This window comes from Cadophora gregata (genome assembly GCF_030347475.1).
Source record: "Cadophora gregata isolate MNR1 chromosome Unknown scaffold_1, whole genome shotgun sequence".
NCBI lineage: Eukaryota > Fungi > Ascomycota > Leotiomycetes > Helotiales > Ploettnerulaceae > Cadophora > Cadophora gregata.
In genome coordinates, this window is record NW_026695924.1 from 2,061,513 (window position 1) to 2,077,853 (window position 16,341).

The window sequence follows — 16,341 nt, forward strand, 5'->3', positions numbered from 1 at the left end:
CTCCGATATTCTTTGTCTACGATCAATGGTGCCAGAACTGTTCGAAACGAGTTATTAGTAACCTTGAACTTTTGTGAGTAATAGCTTGAAACAGATTTGAAGTGGCCGTACAAAGATACTTATCCTCCTTAACATGCTTCGCCATCAGTACATTAGAAAGCCCCGCCAGTTCATCTTGAAGTTTCTCTGCCGTGATCTGATCCTCACACTCTCCGTCTGAGTGAGGCACCGGTTCCCTAATAGCAAGATCCTCCTGGCCGTCAATCCACCACCTCGCGTAAGCAGCGATCATGTTGTTTGGGGTGACCATTTTCATCCATATCTGAGACTCCTCCATCTTCATGTATTGCTTTTACAGTATTCCTCGAGCGTTTTATCGAATAGTTCTCTGATCAGGCCCTCTGGCTAGAGCCGTCTTTCGAAGGGGTCGACTTCTGAGAAGACGGAGAAGTGGAGGCTTATGATATGTTTCAGATCCCAGATAGTGGCTTTTTGGAGGCGGAAGGCTGCCATTTTGGATGGACGAGGGGGTCGAGATAATGTGGCAAGGAGGCAGAGACGGGACTTAAGTATCCTGGAATGAGATCTCGAAAGACTGAAAAGATACAAAAGAGAAACAGCTTGGTGCAGTTCGTGAATGAGCTGGGCCCCTTACCAGTTCACTGGAGCTGACAGGAATATTCTAGTAGCTGTCGTCTCGCAGTGCGAAACTTTACAAAGCAGAGTTTGAAGACTGTCGGGACTTAGAAATTCTTTCGAACCTAACAGAATTACTGAAATTGATCAAGAAAAAAGGCAAAAAAAAGAGGAATGAGAAACAACCAGAAAGGTAACTTGAATAAATCCATGCCTTTGAACTACAGATCTCTGTGGCGTGCCACGCCATTCTACAGCATCCAGGCCAGACACTTATCTAGCGTTGTGATAGAAACAGGTCTGAAAGTAAAAAAAAAAAAAAAAAAAAACGCGGTATTGATTGTAGGCTCGAAGTCTTGCTCTATGCGAGAGCCATTTTGCTTCGTGGAATCAACACCGGATAAGATGCGTCACATACTTCTGCGTGGCAATGCATTCGAACATGGAGTTGATAGCTGCGATAAGCTCGACACTGCCGAATTCTCTGATACATGAATCGAAAAAAACTAGTACTTGGCAACATCAGTAAACTTGAAAGCAATGAAATATGAGGAATGTACGCAGTATCTCCATCCAAGATTCTGTGCCTGCACGAAATATCTTTCGACTTTAGACGTGCCGTAATGGATGGTAGGATAAATTTAGCTCGGCTGTATTTAACCATCCACTGTGTTAGCTTCGTACACTGCCAACCTTCAAATCCAAGGACGCCTTTGATTATACCACTTGAGGCGAAAGTGAAACTTTGATTTCTGTGATTTACAATCGAGGGTTGAGCCGATACAAAAATACCAACCCCGCTACGCCTTTCAGTAACCCCCACCTTCTACATGAAGCTAGGCGTCTTGGCACATCATTACGAAGCCAGACCAGGCTGAACACCCGTCTTTCTAAATACAACCCCGCTATTGTGACAAACAACATGGAACCACACATCGACGACAACTATAAAGACTGGAAATTCCGTGACCTCACCTGAGAATTGGAATTGGTCGGCAGACATAAACACGTACCAAACAGGCCTCAATCGCGAGAATATATCAAATCGATTGCCCATCGAACAAGGTCAACATGGCGAAAGAGAACCTCCTGATCCTAGGCGGAACTGGCTACATTGGCTCGTACATCCTTGATCAAATCGTCAAAGCAAAAGACTCCTTTGGAAACATCGCTATCTTCACATCGCCACGGACTGCAGAGGCTAAGTCGGGACTACTGGATAGCTTGCGTGCCAAAGGGGTGGGAGTTATTGTTGGAGATGTCAACAAACCAGAAGACTTATTGAAGGCGTTTCAAGGTAAGTCTGCTACCCAATTAAATTCAAGATCTATTGCTGATCAGCTTCTCCGCAGGCGTCGATACTGTGATCAGCGCAGTCGGTCGAGTTGCAATTGGCGATCAAGTCGGATGGATCAAACTCATGGAGAAAGCACCTACAGTCAAGCGATTCTTTCCCTCCGAATATGGAACTGATATCGAATTCGGACCCGAGTCTGCGAATGAGCCACCACATCAGTTCAAGCTTAAGGTTCGTGCAGCGTTGAAGGAGACATCTGGATTGGACTACACATATGTCGTTACTGGGCCTTATGCAGATGTCGGAGGATACCTTGGTGCAGCGACGAATCATCCTGAGATTGGATCATACAATGTCAAGGAGAAGAAAGCTGTTCTCATTGGAGATGGGAAAGGGCCGATCAGTCTGACGACACCAAACGAGTAAGTATCGCCTTCAAATAGTGTCTGAGTTTGGTGCTAACACTCCACAGCGTGGGAAAGTTCGTCGTCAAAGCTCTTCTCCACCCAGAAGCATCCCGGAACCGTGCTCTAAAAGTCAACTCTTTCACCACCACACCAGCCGACATTGTCGCCGAGTTCGAGAGACAAACCGGAGATAACTGGAGCGTGTCATATACGAGCCATGAAAAGCTCAGAGAACTCGAGAAGGAAGCTCATGCCAGCAAGAATCCGTCGGCTACGGTATATACGCTGAAGAGAATCTGGGCTGAGGGTGGGACGTTGTATGAGAAGAGGGATAATGCTTTGATTGATGCGGATGATACGGAGACGTTTGAGGAAGCTATAAAAGCTACTATTGCGTCTCAGCTGGCTTCGTAGGCAAGGATGGAGCGCCAGTCAACAATCTTACAGCTTCAAGGTCGTATTTTCTTTTGGTGATTCGCTTTCCATTTGGGGTCTTTGACATCTACGTCACTATGAAATACGACATATCAAAGAGCCAAGTCCATCATAGTTACACAATTCTTTCCAAAGCCTTCATTCGGGACATGGGCAAAGCTAGGGGCAGATTTAAGGAGTGCTCGATACTGTGAAGATCACGTGCGTTTCGGCTGAAGAACGGTTAGGTACCTGATCTATCCGAGCCGAAGATCTGACTCCCGATCGCATCGTCCCCAACTCACAATCGACTCACATCAATTGTCCCAACAAAGAGTTGAGGCGCCTCTGTTTTCCGCGCAAGGAAGAGCCTACACCGCCTGAATGTGCTATTACCATTGATTTCATCAATTATTCACTCACAAAACCTCCTGAAAATCCGCACCTCTCCGAAAATGCCGCCGCCTCCACAACCCCGCAGAGGGGTCAAACATCACACTCCATCAAACATCCAAGGGTCACCAAGTCTCCAAGCACAAAAATCCCGTTATTAATCCGCTGAGTATCAATCCGATGCCTTTGATTGGGTGTCTATGACCATTCTCTTTCCTCTTTGTTACTAGTGGGGTTTACACCCGGCTTTCATCGGCATACAACCAAATCTCACTTGGCACCTTCCCGAAATCTCGTAAGTCAATGCTTACAGGTCATGCAGGTATAAAGATTTCTGTCCGACGTGAGAAGTTGTTAATTTTTTCTGTTATTTTTCTCTATTTCGCGTGAAATTCTTATTCTACGTGTTTTGTGGTTGTTGAGTCTACCTGACGATACCGAGACAAACGATCACGATGTTGTTATTGACTAACGAAAGCGGTCTTTTCGGACTTCTCGCGAAGCTGTCGATATGGACTGTACTTTCATTATCTGCATATGTAAGTGACAAATCCTTCATCTTGAGCTCAATACTGATACAGAGCAGCTCATTCTCCTCACAATTTACCGCCTAACTTTACATCCACTGGCAAGATATCCAGGACCGTTCCTCGCCAAGATTACAGACTGGTACTCCGTCTACCACGCGTGGAAGGGCGATAGACACCTGGAATTTTGGAGATGTCACGAGACGTATGGACCAGTCGTGAGATTCGGACCGAACAGTTTGTCGATTAACACCAACTCCGCTTTGAAGACCATCTACGGCCACAAATCAAACGTCAAGAAGTCCCAATTCTATTCCGTCTTCCCGCCCACGAAAGACACATTCAACACCCACAGCTCCATCGACAAGGCCAGCCATGCTCGCAAGCGTAGAGTCTTGTCCCATGCATTCTCGGACAGTGCGATCAAGAACATGGAGAAGTACATCCTAGCAAACGTTCGAACATTCTGCTCTAAGCTCGGTGCCAAGCCCGCATTGGTCGAGAAGAATGGAGTCAAGGGCCAGTGGAGCGTTGCACAGAATATGGCAGACTGGGCTAATTATTTGACCTTTGATGTCATGGGAGACTTGTGTTTCGGGAAGGCGTTTGAGATGTTGGAGCACGAGGAGAATCGCCACGTGATCGACCTGATTGGAAATGCGGCGCACATGCATTTGATCGTACGTGCCATTCCCAGTATCTGAGGATATATGGCTAACAATTTTAGCTTGGAACAAACCCTAGCATCAAAACCCTCGGCCTGAACAAAGTCCTCTTCAGCAAGATTTACAACATGAGAATGCAATATATGGCGTACAGCAAGGCACAAGCCGGAGAACGCACCAAGGTCGGACTCGACACTGATCGCAAGGATTTCTTCTACTACCTCCTCAATGCTCGCGATCCCGAAACTGGAAAGGGATTCACTGGTCCTGAGCTCTGGGGCGAGAGCAATCTCCTGATCATTGCTGGCTCCGACACGACATCAACTGCACTTGCTTCAGCATTCTTCTACCTGGTCCACAATCCATCCACGCTCGAGAAGCTCTGCGAGGAAGTCCGTTCGACATTCTCAGATCTTGAGGAGATTCATTCGGGCCCTACCTTAAATTCATGCGCATACCTCCGTGCCGTGATCGATGAAGCAATGCGCCTTTCTCCACCTGTGGGAGGCATTCTTCCCCGCGAGGTTATGCCCGGCGGACTCGATATCGACGGCATGCACATCCCAGCTGGCGTTGTTGTTGGAACCCCACATTACGCATTGCACCACAACCCAGATTACTACCCAGCACCTTTTACATTTAACCCGTCTCGTTGGATCGCAGAATCGTCTCTGGAGGTCACCAAGGACACTGTTGCAGTGGCACAATCGGCGTTCTGCCCTTTCAGTGTGGGACCGAGAGGTTGTATTGGAAAGGGGCTTGCGTATGCGGAGCTCATGACGAGCTTAGCGAGAACGGTGTTTATGTATGATATGAAATTGGCTGATGGCACAAGCGTTGGTGAGGGAAGGCCAGAATTGGAGTGGGGGAGACAGAGGAAGGAAGAATACCAGTTGAAGGATTCATTTACGAGTCTGAAGGATGGCCCGTATGTACAGTTTCGGGAGAGGCAGTAGTGAAATGGTGGGAGGCCAGATTGCGTAAATGGTGTTTCATGGCTGGCGTTCGGATATGGAACAAATTGTCAATAAAATCATGAACATAAATAAAAAATTACAAATACATACAAAGGCAAAAACAGCCGCCATCTATCCCACAACCTCCTTAAGCCTCACCGGCAACCCATGCCCCGGCCTCAACGTCACCCATCCAATCATATCCGTCTCCAACCCCTCCCTCTCCAACTCACACTCAAAACTCCCAAACCACGCCGCAGCCAAACACAACAACTCCGACCTCGCGAAATCCCTCCCAATACAACTCCTCGGGCCATGCAAAAACGTCAAAATCGCAAAATTGTTCTTCACGCCACCACTCTTCGCATTCCCCTCTCCCATCCACCTCTCAGGATTGAATTCCAGCGCGTCGTCCCCCCAGTACTCTTTACTAGCATTGATCGCCCATGCTGCGATGATGATATGCGTTCCTTTTGGGATATGTTGTCCTAGAATCGTGGTATCCCGCTTAGGGACGCGGATGGCAAGAGGGACGGATGGCATGATGCGGAGGACTTCATTGCATATTGCGTTCAGGTAAGGGAGGTGATCGATTTCCAGAGCATCGACTTCACTCTTCAACTTCCCCGTAATGGGATCAACCAGCTTGCCTCTTACCTCCTCCCTCAACCGCCTCTGTACCTCAGGATGCGTACAAAGCAAGTACATCGTCCACGTCAACGCACTCGCCGTCGTCTCATGCCCAGCCGCCAAGAAAGTCATAACCTGATTCGCCAGCTCGTCATCATTCAACCCGCCCGACTCCATGGCAACAGATAGGATATCGACGCCTAGCTTCTCGCCTCTTTCTGCAGCTTGGCGTTTCTGAGAGATTAGGTCGTAGGTGACGGCGCGGATGGTTTGCACGCTGTGTTTGAGGGTGGGGAAGATGCGTTTGATGAGTGGGAAGATGGGGCGGAAGGGGATGGAGATGCCGATGTTGATCCAGCGGAAGAGGGGCGGTTCTTGTGTGAAGAGGGAGTGGTAGGATTTGTAGATTGGGCCCGAGGGGTTGGTGAGGGAGGAGAAGGGGAAGCCTATTCCTGCTAGGCCGATTACTGGGAGGTGGAGGTTAGCGTTGTGAAGTACAGAGATTTGAGATCATGATACGGATTCTGAGACACTGGATGAATGTGATCTTCTAAAATTAAGATCCGAGATCTTGGTTGAATATGAAAAAAAAGTGAGGGAAAGTACATACTTTCAAGGGTAGTGCGACTAGCCCAGTCGTAGGTACTTTGAACATTGGAGGGCCTTCGACCTGGAAGTGATGGAGACTGAATAGCTGTCGAGATAGCCTGTACAGATTTCAAAGCTTGTGTCCAGAAAACAGGATACAAATCTTTGATATGGCGGAACGCAAAAGCGGGCATCAAAATCTTCCTCTGACGCTACATTTCTCAGATTCAGCATACTCCCAAACAATTTTCTGACAACGTCCATTATTCCACAGAAACATACCTTATGACTCTCCCCCTCAGCAACCAACACCCCATCCCCCAGAATCTTCCGAAACGTAAAACTCGCCTGCTCAGGCTTGACGAAATCATAACTATTCGTCACGAGAACTTCTCTTAGTGCGTCTGTAGACGTCAAGAAAATTCGTTCTTGGTTGAATAGTGTACGGAAGCGGATTATACCGTTGTTGGGGACGGAGGATATCCAGCGTCGGTAGGGCTCGCCGTTGTGGTTGGTGCGGATTTGGGAGGCGTGTGCCCAGAGGAAGCTTGTGCCCTGGAATATGGTGAGTGAGTTTAAGGGTTTAATGGAGAGGGAGGGGGGAGGGCAACGGGGACAAGGATAGTACTTTTGGTTCTGGGAGGTGGCGGAGAGGACTGATGTAGAAGGGATATATGTAAATTTTGAAGAGAGCGAAAAGGAACAGGAAGGATAGGTAGAAGGTTCCTACTGCTAGAGCAAGTGAAGATTTTGAGGGTGAAGATTCTGTGAGAGAAGTTCCAGCGGTGCGAATGAGAAGGTAAATAATGGCCAGTGGCAGCCCAAAGACCAAGATTATAGTTTTTGTCGCCATCTTAATTGCTTTCAAATCCAGCCAAAGCTATCCACCTTTATCTGGCACTTCATAAATCGTCTGAGAAACGCACAACATATCAAGAGGTTCAAAGGGATGTCTTTCTACTAAAATAGTCTATGAGCTAACAGCCATCTAGCAAAGACACCACGGGGCGTCGCACCGACTCCCACCGATGCCGCGGTCAAATTTTCAAGCGAATCAGCTTGAGGCAGCAATCTTATCTCTCATTTGTCGTTGTTTCAAACCTGATGTTTTGATTCTATCGCGAAACGGTCCAAGTGGTGCGCTTTAGCGTACTGCGGCGTCACTAAAAGTGTTGTGGAGAGGCGGGTCATAGCGGACAAGCGGATTTGCGGGGAGACTGTCGTCCCGTTTGGGCTTGCGCTGCGTGGTGTTTACTGGATTAAGTCTAGCCTGCGACTTGCTTTCAGATGTCAAAGGATAGGAGACAAGCTTGAGGGTATGGAAAGTTCTTGGCATGAAAGGGCCATATTTCATAGAAGTGTTGCTTGTGAGCAGCATGGAAATCTCGCTAAAACTAATTGTTGACTCTTGCAAACTGGACCCCGCTTTAGGTAGAGATCTCACTGCAACCGTTTCCCTTTATGGGGTATATCAAGTAAAGTACAAACCTTCAGAAAGTCAGATCAATGTCTATGATCGCTAAAGTCTAAGCCAAGATATTGTAATCTAATCTTCAAATGAATATGATTGAAAAGCTCAGCCTCACGTGTACACCAGAGAAAAAGGCTTGAATGGAGTAGTTCATTCGCTCCTTCAACATAGTTTATTTTCCCCTCTCCTACTAAGCCATAGGTAAAGAAAGCAGCGAGCAATTATAATGGGAATGCAGCACTTATCATCTCGAACTTTTACCACTTGCTTTCAAATCTCCGGTTTGCGATTTATGACCACGCCATATGCCCAATGCAGATTTTATGTCTCAGGTGTCTGACATTTTGGATAAACGGCGTTGGTATAATCCGGAAATGGTGGTTCTGAATGGAGATTCTGGCTGATATAGACATCTTGCGTAGAAATAGATAAAGACTCGACGATGGGTTACAAAATGAGTTCGATGCTGATTAGGGAAATGCTGGAGGCAGGGGACTACATTTTCGCTTAATATGTTGAGATTTGAACACGTTAGGGGAGAACGAGAGACGCAGAATTATCGTGCTAGATAGTCGAAGGTCAGGTCCGATAGACCAATGAAATACATTAACCCATTATCAATGTTCACCTGTATAAAATTCTTAAAAATTCTGGCGATAAGTACAGGCTCTTACTTTGCCATCAAATTGGGCAACTCGAGGTTCCTTATTTATGCGCCAAACGCTTTTCGGATCGCGGTTAAAACCCCTGCGAGCCAACATCTCCAAACGGAGCATCAACAATGATCATCTACGCGTTTGCTCGGAACCGAATATTCCTCAAGACCGACTTAGTCTTTGACATAGATATGAAGTCGGCATACAACATTGAAAAACAATTTTGAGATATGGCAACTACTTTCAAAATCGGCCAACGTATTGAAGGAAAGATTGGTACCTACATCGTCTCGCAACAACTCCACAAAGATATCTGGACTGCTACGTATCCAGCCTCGTCCACATACACTACACATCGGTTCTGACAATCTTCAGGAATCCAAATCTGGGCAGGGTAATCTTAAAGAGTGCACCTAAGTATCGCTTGGACAACGAACGCGATGTCCTCAGGCATTTTCATGCCCGGCGAGGAATTCGCCAGCTCTTGGACGAGACACAAGACCCGCCATCTCTTGTGCTAAAACACCTTGATGAAAATCTCTTGAGTGCATCAAATTTCCAAAGTCTTAAGAAAACCGAAATTAAGTTTATCGCAAAAAGGGTCCTCGAAGCGCTACAAGCATCCCATGAAGATGGCTAGGTTCATACCGGTATTGCTTCGCATCTCTCTTTTTGCTTCGCTATGTCCAGTTTTGGACATGTATGGTTCTAACCAAACTATAGATATCAAACCAGATAACATTCTGGTTAATTACAGCGGCAGCAAGCTACGTCGATTTGAGGAGGCTGAGCTAGGCGATTGTGGCGACGTATATCGTGTAGACCCGAAGGATCACGTGAAGGTCGGAGAAGACGGGCACATGATTGGAGCTCATATGTTCAGGAGTCCAGAAGCTATGCTAAATCTGAGATGGGGCACTGCAACTGATATCTGGTCCTTTGGTACAACTGTAAATGACCTTGATCCTCGCCACTACAATTTTCAGTCATGGGTCCTCCCACTAACCTGGTTATAGCTGATAAGGCTGATATGGGGACTAGGCTGGCATATCTTCAAGCCCGATCCCAAGGATGCTGGGCCAGACGATGAGTCTTACCCGAACCACGTCTTGGTGAAGCAGATTGCATATTTCGGACCAATTCCATTGAGCTACTTTGAATTTATTCCAGACGGAGACGAGAGATGGGAGTTTATTGGTGATGCTACGCAGTATATCATAAACCATCAGAAATGGAAGCCTTCTGCCATGGCGGAAGATAAGGAGCTCGATGAGGAGGATAGGACGTTCATTTGTAAGATTGTGAAGCTGGGTCCGAGGGGATAGACCGACGGCAAAGGAGCTCTTGCAGGATCCATGGCTTAGAGATGTATAATATATCAAGGGCTGTTAGATGGGAAAACATGTACAGTGAGAATAGCTGCTGGATACTCAAGTCCACCCCTGCGAAAGATTCGATGTCTGTAGACCAACTATCACCAACATGACTCTTCTGCCGTTACATAAGCGAACTAAACACTTCTCCGGCCGCCCCAGGCGACTCAGGAACTGCGAAACCTTTGAAAACGAATGAGGTGCCACGAGATTCTACCAATTTATCTATCAAGCCACAAGACATCTCGATATAAGAAGTTTTCGGAGACTCCGTGGCTCGGTGAGTCCAAGATTCTGCTACATCGGTTAGTTTCTGCAGTTGTCAGCACGCTGCATGTAGGTGAGCTGAAGCCAGATTTCAGGAACGGAAGTCGCGAATATTCAACATCATGCGCAGTACTTGGATAACATTTGCCCATCACAGAAGCCCAAAACATTCATACATAAACCTATAGTCTGTCCAATTATCCCCACCCGAAATTCCTCGTCATCCCCGAGATCCAGATCTTTAATCCTCACAGCATATCCCATTCCTCGCTTATCCTGAAAGAGCAGCCCCCATAATCCTCTCATTCTCTTTAACCATGGATATCAACACCATGGACCAAGGCCTCCTAATCCGCAACCCGTCTCTGACACGCGAGGAATTCTCACACCACTGGTATCACAAGCACGCACCTCTCGTGATCCCGATGTTTTTGCATTTAGGAGTTCAGCATTATCAACAAGTAACCTTCCCCTCGTCTTGGGTCTCTCCTTATTTCTCTTCCGCCCTCCTTCCATCTCCTCCTAATCAATCCTCACACCTCAGCATCCCCATCCACATACCCCAACCCTCACTTGCTCACTTACACCCACTTCCCCACACCTACTCACCCATCAAACAGATCCACCCCCCATTCACCCTCGCCGTCTCTCCCTCCTCAACCAGCAACACCCTTATCCCCCTCTCATTCGACGGCGTCGCCGGCCTCCCCCCACAATCAACACTCGATGCACCATCAAACCTACCGAAATGGGTGCAAGCCTACTACGACGAAGTGATCAAAACAGACGAGCGAAGATTTCTAGTCAGTGAGGCGTTGGAGCATATTATTAGGGGTGAGTCTTTTTCATTTCGCCGGATCGATCGTTTGTTCGTGTTATTTTGCTTTTTACGCTTCCGGCCGTCTGATGAAACTTTAAGGATTTCTTTAGTGATATAGGACGTGAGAGGTTGGATCTGACATCTGTATTATCTTTCTTTTTTCTTCGTCTATGTTCTGGTTCGGGTTTCTCATATTAAATAACAAGCTGGAAATCAAATAAATCCTCAATGCTTCTTCTGGGCTGTATTGAATTTGGAAGTGTTTGTTTGACGTGCTTGAAGCGTAAGTGTGGACGACTGGTTCTGATGTTTATGGATAGTGCCGCCTAAGACTGTAGAGGGAGAGGTGAGAGTAGTGATTAAAGAGGGGAAGGCTTTGATTGACGTCCCGGAGGAGGTGTGGAGGGTGTGGAGGGAGTATGAGGAGAGGGGGAGAAACGAGGGGGAGCGGAAAGAAGAAAAGAGAGAGGATGGAGATCTGAAGTAGTTGAACAACATGAGCCTTGTTGCTTTCACTCAACTGGAGGTGGAGAAAAGTGTATGGTGGTAAATTGGGTGCGTTGAAACAGACAAACACAGTAACGATGTAGTACACATCCTGTAGGAAGAATTATTCGATTTTGGTACGCCGAATCTCAAGATTGAGATTACCAAGTGATAATCAGACGCTCCACCAAACTCCAACCCAATGCCGCCAAGACCAGGCCATAGTTGAAAGCAACTATGACCGCCGCTAAGGAAACCCAACTGCCAATTCACGTAGCGCAATTTGTGCAGCAGCAAACTCAAGAGTTCCATTTCTTAGCCTCCATTCCTTCAGGTGGCGACGTTTCAAAGGTCTTGCTACCAACATCACTCCAATCCGTTGATAATGACGTCCCATTGCTCTCCTGGTAGCTCTTCATCATCGCACGCCTTGTGTCTGGGTCGGCATCTTTGTACAGCTTCTTGAAGAAATCATCAACCTCCTCGCCCTCCTCCTCTTTCTCGTCCTGGAGAACAGCATCCCAGTTCTTTGGGCCATTCTTGGAGGAAGTGGGGTAGGAGGGGGCTTTGTCGGCTTTGAGGACTGCTTCGGGGATCTTGGCGGCTGGCTCTTCAGTGTTGGTGGATGTGATGGGCTCGGTGCCTTCGAGGGATGACCATTTCAGGCCTGGGAGGGATTTGTGGAGAATGATCTCGATCTTATGAGGTGTAATTCGGAAGCTGCTCTTTGTCGCATCGATCTTGGCAAAGAGGGGAGAGAGTGTATAATCGTAGGTACTGCCAGAATCGGCAATTGGGAAGCTAACCTCAAGCTGAGGCTTGTTAGCATGTCCTCGTAGAAATGAGACTAATATACGTACATTGCCTTCTTCGATCTTGACTTGCGTATTGTCCTTTGGTACGCCCTTCGCAAACACCTCGATTGTGACCGTACTCGTAGATTGGTACCACTCCGTTCTGATCTTCTCCTTTGGTGTTGGTGTTGGCGCAGCTGGCGTAATGGGAACAGCTGGAGCCTTCGTCGCTACTGGTGCCTTCTTCTCTTCCTTTGGCGCAGGTTCACTCGTAATCTCCTCTGGCTTGTCTGGAACCTCCTTGACTGTAGTCTTATTGCACTCCGCGTCATCACCACCAGCCTTCTCATAGTCCGTCTTCACCTTCGCCATCCAGATCGTCAAGCCTTTCTCTTTGTCATTGCGCTTGTGGCACCACGTAAGACAGAGTCTAGAGTCGCCAAATCTACCCAAGCCATGGAGGGCGACTGCCCGGCGGAAGTGTGAGGTTGCGATCAGGTCTCGCTTTCCACGACCAATGCTGGCAAGAAGGGCGTTGTCAGCGTCGATGAGGGAGAGATCGTGCTGGCCGGTTCGTTGGTAGCAGGTAGAGCGCTGGATCAGCCACAGGGGAGATTGTGAGGTTTTCAGAGCTGCTGTGAGGTGCTTGATTGCTGTTTGGTAGTCTGAGACCTTCATGGCCTCTTGGCCTTTGCCCGCTTCGGTGGACATGATGCGGGGTTGTTCTCTTATTGGTTTGTTAGTTTGTTCTGCGAAAGGTTGTTTGGGTCAAGGGAGGTGGTAGCAGAAAGTACGTAAGTACGATGTTTTCGAGTTTACGAATTCGAGGGTGCGAAAGAGTGCGGCTTTATTTATGGAGGGAAACTTCGAGAAGACAACGGGTTTAATGTATTTCAGGCAGGGTCAAGTTCAGCCTCGCCCTAGTGAAAGAGCTTGGACCAAGCGGGTCTGCCCGCCACATAACCAGCATGGCTGCATGGCTATATAAGGTACACAGCTTTGAAAGGCTTCAGATTCTTTCACGGCTTTAGTTCTTGATGTCATTCCTCAGATAAAGTGATAATTTAGACTGATATGTAGCAATTTATATACTTTGCGCACTAAAATAATAATAGATCAGTGGCAATTCAAAGTTTGGAATCCATGTCTTGTTAGCCGATGTGTCTGTTGACATTAATGAAGCGAAGCCCTTTTTTGCAAGCGTGCTCTCCGTTACCAAGAAGTCATAGGGTTGTGCTGCACTATAGAGACTCGTTCAAAAATAATCATAGAAATATTACATTAGATTAATTATTATCGTAAGAGCCAATAATCTCTCCAAGTCCAGAATTCGCATTCCCTTCTACGGCAACGCCGTATCACCATATCTCTTTGCAAACATGCCCAACGCCTTGATCGGGAAGATAAACTTATAGTTCGGGTACGAGATCATACAGCTCTTGTTGAAGACACCCTCAATTGCTTCCTGCAACCATTCACCGTTAGTTTGCTGTCTGCTCATGATGAGCTTGAGTCCCTTCTCGATGGGTGCTCGGTGGGGGTATTTGGCTTCAAGCAGGCCAATGATGGCCCATGCTGTCATGACGACTTGGGAGCCGGTTGGATGCTCGACGTAGGTGGCTAATTCGCAGGACTGGGGATGTCAGTTCAATTTTTTGGGAAGTGAGACAAGTTGAGAAGGTTTTGATATGAAGGCATTAACTCACCCTATAGCTTTCAGACCAGCCGCCATCTTCTCTCTGCTTTGACAAGAGGAAATCACACCCAGCTTTTGAGAAAGTACTATTCTCATAGTATTCTCCAATACTTGCCAAACTTTCCAGGGCAAACATGCCAGCGTACGTAAAGCAGATTCCCCAACTGCCATACCAGCTGCCATCCGGGTACTGTGCGTTCTTGATATATTGAACTGCCCTTGCTTTGAATGCTCTGATATCCTCGGTTCGATAATCAGGGTAGTGTTTTGTGAAGAGAGAGAGGGCTGTCACGACAGCAGTTGTACATTCGGGATAATCATACTCGATCATGATTCGGCCGAACACTTCAGCTGCATTGAGCATCTCCAAATGTTCAGAGCCTCGAGTCGGCTCATATGATGCACACCCTCCAGATGCATTTTGGTAGGTGAGAAGTGTGTCAATTGCATCGTAGATGCGTTGATCATCGACCAGTGTCGGGTATCCAGGGGTGCGCTGTAGCAGAAGAACCGCTTTGAGTGCCTCCGAAATACAGTCACTAACAGCATATCCCTGATCCTTGTTGCTGAAAGCCCAACCACCTTTTCGCTGTTGCCTATAACACATAGCCTGGTCATCAACATTCTCTCGAATTTGTTGATCATCCAGGAACTCCAGAGCACGCGTGAGCATAGGTTTCCATTTCGGGTCTTCCGCCAGACCAGCATCCATTACCGCTTGAATTGAGAATGAAGTATCCCAACACTGAACTCCGTTGGTGCCATTGGCTAACATTCCCTCTGCATTGACCCAAAGATTATCGGCCATCCGGTCACGATGTCGCTTGACAGAATATGAATTTGGTCCTTCCTTTATGAAGCAGACAAGAAGGTTCATCGCTGCACTGACTGGTGCAAGAGCAGCATAATCAGTGTTTTTGTCTTCCATCTGAATGAGTTTCCAAACCCAGTCTTCTGCCTTTTTGGCCAGGTTGGTCGTCCTCGTGTACGGAACATGTACTTTTTGGATGAGCCAAAAGGCAGTCTTCAAAAGCCAAGACTTTGGATGATAATTATCTTTTTCGTAAATAGTGTTTCGATGTTCTGACCAATTAATAGATTCGTATGGTTCCACGAACAGTTCCTGTCGAAGTGATCGGATGAGTTCTGTCTCTGGGTAGGTCCAACGACTAGACCAAACGAAAGACATGGCAAGGAAGACCATCCGCATATGAATCCACCATCGCCATGGGGCAAAAGGAACCCAGTCAGGTAGAAGCCAGAACTCAGGCGGGACAGGATTGACAATCTCCCATTTGCAAACTCCAAGAACACTAAGCCAGAACTTCGCCCAGTGAGGACCCGCCTTGGCACCGCCCATTTTGTGCAACGTACCCCTGGCTTTGATCATAACTGGATGCTCCTCGCTGACACCCAAGATACGTAACGATGTATAGTTCATGGCAGTCCCGAAGACTGTGCTCTCTCCTTCGATGTGTAGTCCCCAACCTCCGTCTTCGGGATTTGCTCTTGCAAAGAGGTAGTTCTTCATTTCGGTGGCGACGTGATCTGGAATCTCTGTTTCGGTAACATGCCATGCGATGACAATCCCTGGCAGAAGGAACATAGGTCCGCCATACTCACAACCCCAGTTTCCAGGTTCAAGCTGCAGATGTTTGTAGTATTCAAGGCCATTCTTGACAGAATCGAGAGGAGTCTTTGCCGTAGGTAAGTCTGGCAGGTTCTGGTATTGTTAGCATATATCGAGGTGGTCGTAGAAAGGCGAATATACCAATGGCAGACCTAGGTACCACTTGTCGGCGTCTGATTGAGGCCACTCCTTTGCTTCATCATCGTTCAAATAGTGCCATGTCTGTCTTCCGCCCTCGTCCAACATTCGCCATTTTGTATAATCTGTCCTCTCTGAAAGTTTTGGCCTCTTTGCTGGTATGACCTCATCATCTGTGGAGTCAATCGATCTCTTCTCCCGGGTTGTTACAACAACTGCTGGCTTTGCATGGCCGTTGGCGACACCATTGACAGCAGTTACTGCCCCTTTTGCAGAAGGCATGTTATGTTCGCCCAATGGTTGGAAAGCCTGTTTGGTTCAAACTACACGGAAGTGCCAATTCATGGAGAAGAAGCTGAAAACTTATAGGCTGAAATGACAGACAGGCCAGACTTGAAGGCGGCGAGGTCAACCATTGGCATTGGCCCTGGATGTTGCGATGGGGGAGGATGGAAAATGGTATTTTGGAGGGGTCGGAGCTTGCGGCCGCCGATGAT

At 47.4% G+C, this 16,341-nt stretch overlaps 9 protein-coding genes across 9 annotated transcripts; 5 read left to right on the top strand and 4 right to left on the bottom strand.

Moving 5' to 3' along the window:
* Positions 1 to 54: 54 nt before the first annotated feature.
* Positions 55 to 343, bottom strand: ONS95_000695 (uncharacterized protein; the record flags this gene model as incomplete). Its single annotated transcript, XM_058493861.1, has 2 exons — positions 55 to 62; positions 112 to 343. The coding sequence occupies 2 exons, from the start codon at positions 341 to 343 to the stop codon at positions 55 to 57; spliced, it is 240 nt and encodes a 79-aa protein (XP_058364063.1).
* A 1,364-nt stretch (positions 344 to 1,707) lies between these two features.
* Positions 1,708 to 2,754, top strand: ONS95_000696 (uncharacterized protein; the record flags this gene model as incomplete). Its single annotated transcript, XM_058493862.1, has 3 exons — positions 1,708 to 1,933; positions 1,989 to 2,355; positions 2,406 to 2,754. 3 exons carry the CDS (start codon positions 1,708 to 1,710, stop codon positions 2,752 to 2,754), a joined length of 942 nt encoding a protein of 313 aa, XP_058364064.1.
* A 744-nt stretch (positions 2,755 to 3,498) lies between these two features.
* Positions 3,499 to 5,434, top strand: ONS95_000697 (uncharacterized protein). The gene is made up of 2 exons (XM_058493863.1): positions 3,499 to 4,354; positions 4,402 to 5,434. Exons 1-2 carry the CDS (start codon positions 4,106 to 4,108, stop codon positions 5,293 to 5,295), a joined length of 1,143 nt encoding a protein of 380 aa, XP_058364065.1. The 5' UTR covers positions 3,499 to 4,105; the 3' UTR covers positions 5,296 to 5,434.
* On the bottom strand, positions 5,428 to 7,366 carry ONS95_000698 (uncharacterized protein; the record flags this gene model as incomplete). The annotated part of the gene is made up of 4 exons (XM_058493864.1): positions 5,428 to 6,392; positions 6,536 to 6,725; positions 6,796 to 7,068; positions 7,244 to 7,366. The coding sequence occupies 4 exons, from the start codon at positions 7,364 to 7,366 to the stop codon at positions 5,428 to 5,430; spliced, it is 1,551 nt and encodes a 516-aa protein (XP_058364066.1).
* Positions 7,367 to 8,870: 1,504 nt separating this feature from the next.
* On the top strand, positions 8,871 to 9,280 carry ONS95_000699 (uncharacterized protein; the record flags this gene model as incomplete). Its single annotated transcript, XM_058493865.1, has 2 exons — positions 8,871 to 8,965; positions 9,016 to 9,280. The coding sequence occupies 2 exons, from the start codon at positions 8,871 to 8,873 to the stop codon at positions 9,278 to 9,280; spliced, it is 360 nt and encodes a 119-aa protein (XP_058364067.1).
* Positions 9,281 to 9,338: 58 nt separating this feature from the next.
* On the top strand, positions 9,339 to 9,965 carry ONS95_000700 (uncharacterized protein; the record flags this gene model as incomplete). The annotated part of the gene is made up of 2 exons (XM_058493866.1): positions 9,339 to 9,590; positions 9,657 to 9,965. 2 exons carry the CDS (start codon positions 9,339 to 9,341, stop codon positions 9,963 to 9,965), a joined length of 561 nt encoding a protein of 186 aa, XP_058364068.1.
* Positions 9,966 to 10,597: 632 nt separating this feature from the next.
* Positions 10,598 to 11,587, top strand: ONS95_000701 (uncharacterized protein; the record flags this gene model as incomplete). The annotated part of the gene is made up of 3 exons (XM_058493867.1): positions 10,598 to 10,741; positions 10,901 to 11,114; positions 11,421 to 11,587. The coding sequence occupies 3 exons, from the start codon at positions 10,598 to 10,600 to the stop codon at positions 11,585 to 11,587; spliced, it is 525 nt and encodes a 174-aa protein (XP_058364069.1).
* Positions 11,588 to 11,885: 298 nt separating this feature from the next.
* On the bottom strand, positions 11,886 to 13,091 carry ONS95_000702 (uncharacterized protein; the record flags this gene model as incomplete). The annotated part of the gene is made up of 2 exons (XM_058493868.1): positions 11,886 to 12,398; positions 12,447 to 13,091. 2 exons carry the CDS (start codon positions 13,089 to 13,091, stop codon positions 11,886 to 11,888), a joined length of 1,158 nt encoding a protein of 385 aa, XP_058364070.1.
* A 498-nt stretch (positions 13,092 to 13,589) lies between these two features.
* Positions 13,590 to 16,293, bottom strand: ERG7 (Lanosterol synthase (Oxidosqualene--lanosterol cyclase)). The gene is made up of 3 exons (XM_058493869.1): positions 15,848 to 16,293; positions 14,087 to 15,799; positions 13,590 to 14,013 (listed from the first exon to the last, which is right to left on the bottom strand). Exons 1-3 carry the CDS (start codon positions 16,124 to 16,126, stop codon positions 13,723 to 13,725), a joined length of 2,283 nt encoding a protein of 760 aa, XP_058364071.1. The 5' UTR covers positions 16,127 to 16,293; the 3' UTR covers positions 13,590 to 13,722.
* Between the last annotated feature and the right edge of the window lie 48 nt (positions 16,294 to 16,341).

Excerpts from the sequence above, each read along its gene's own strand:
- ONS95_000697 (XM_058493863.1), top strand. The coding sequence starts at position 4,106 with ATGGAGAAGTACATCCTAGCAAACGTTCGAACATTCTGCTCTAAGCTC. Across the intron at positions 4,355-4,401 it reads CGGCGCACATGCATTTGATC|CTTGGAACAAACCCTAGCAT; the intron begins GTACGTGCCATT and ends TAACAATTTTAG.
- ERG7 (XM_058493869.1), bottom strand. The coding sequence starts at position 16,126 with ATGCCTTCTGCAAAAGGGGCAGTAACTGCTGTCAATGGTGTCGCCAAC. Across the intron at positions 15,800-15,847 it reads GGTACCTAGGTCTGCCATTG|AACCTGCCAGACTTACCTAC; the intron begins GTATATTCGCCT and ends TAACAATACCAG. Across the intron at positions 14,014-14,086 it reads GCTGGTCTGAAAGCTATAGG|TCCTGCGAATTAGCCACCTA; the intron begins GTGAGTTAATGC and ends TGACATCCCCAG.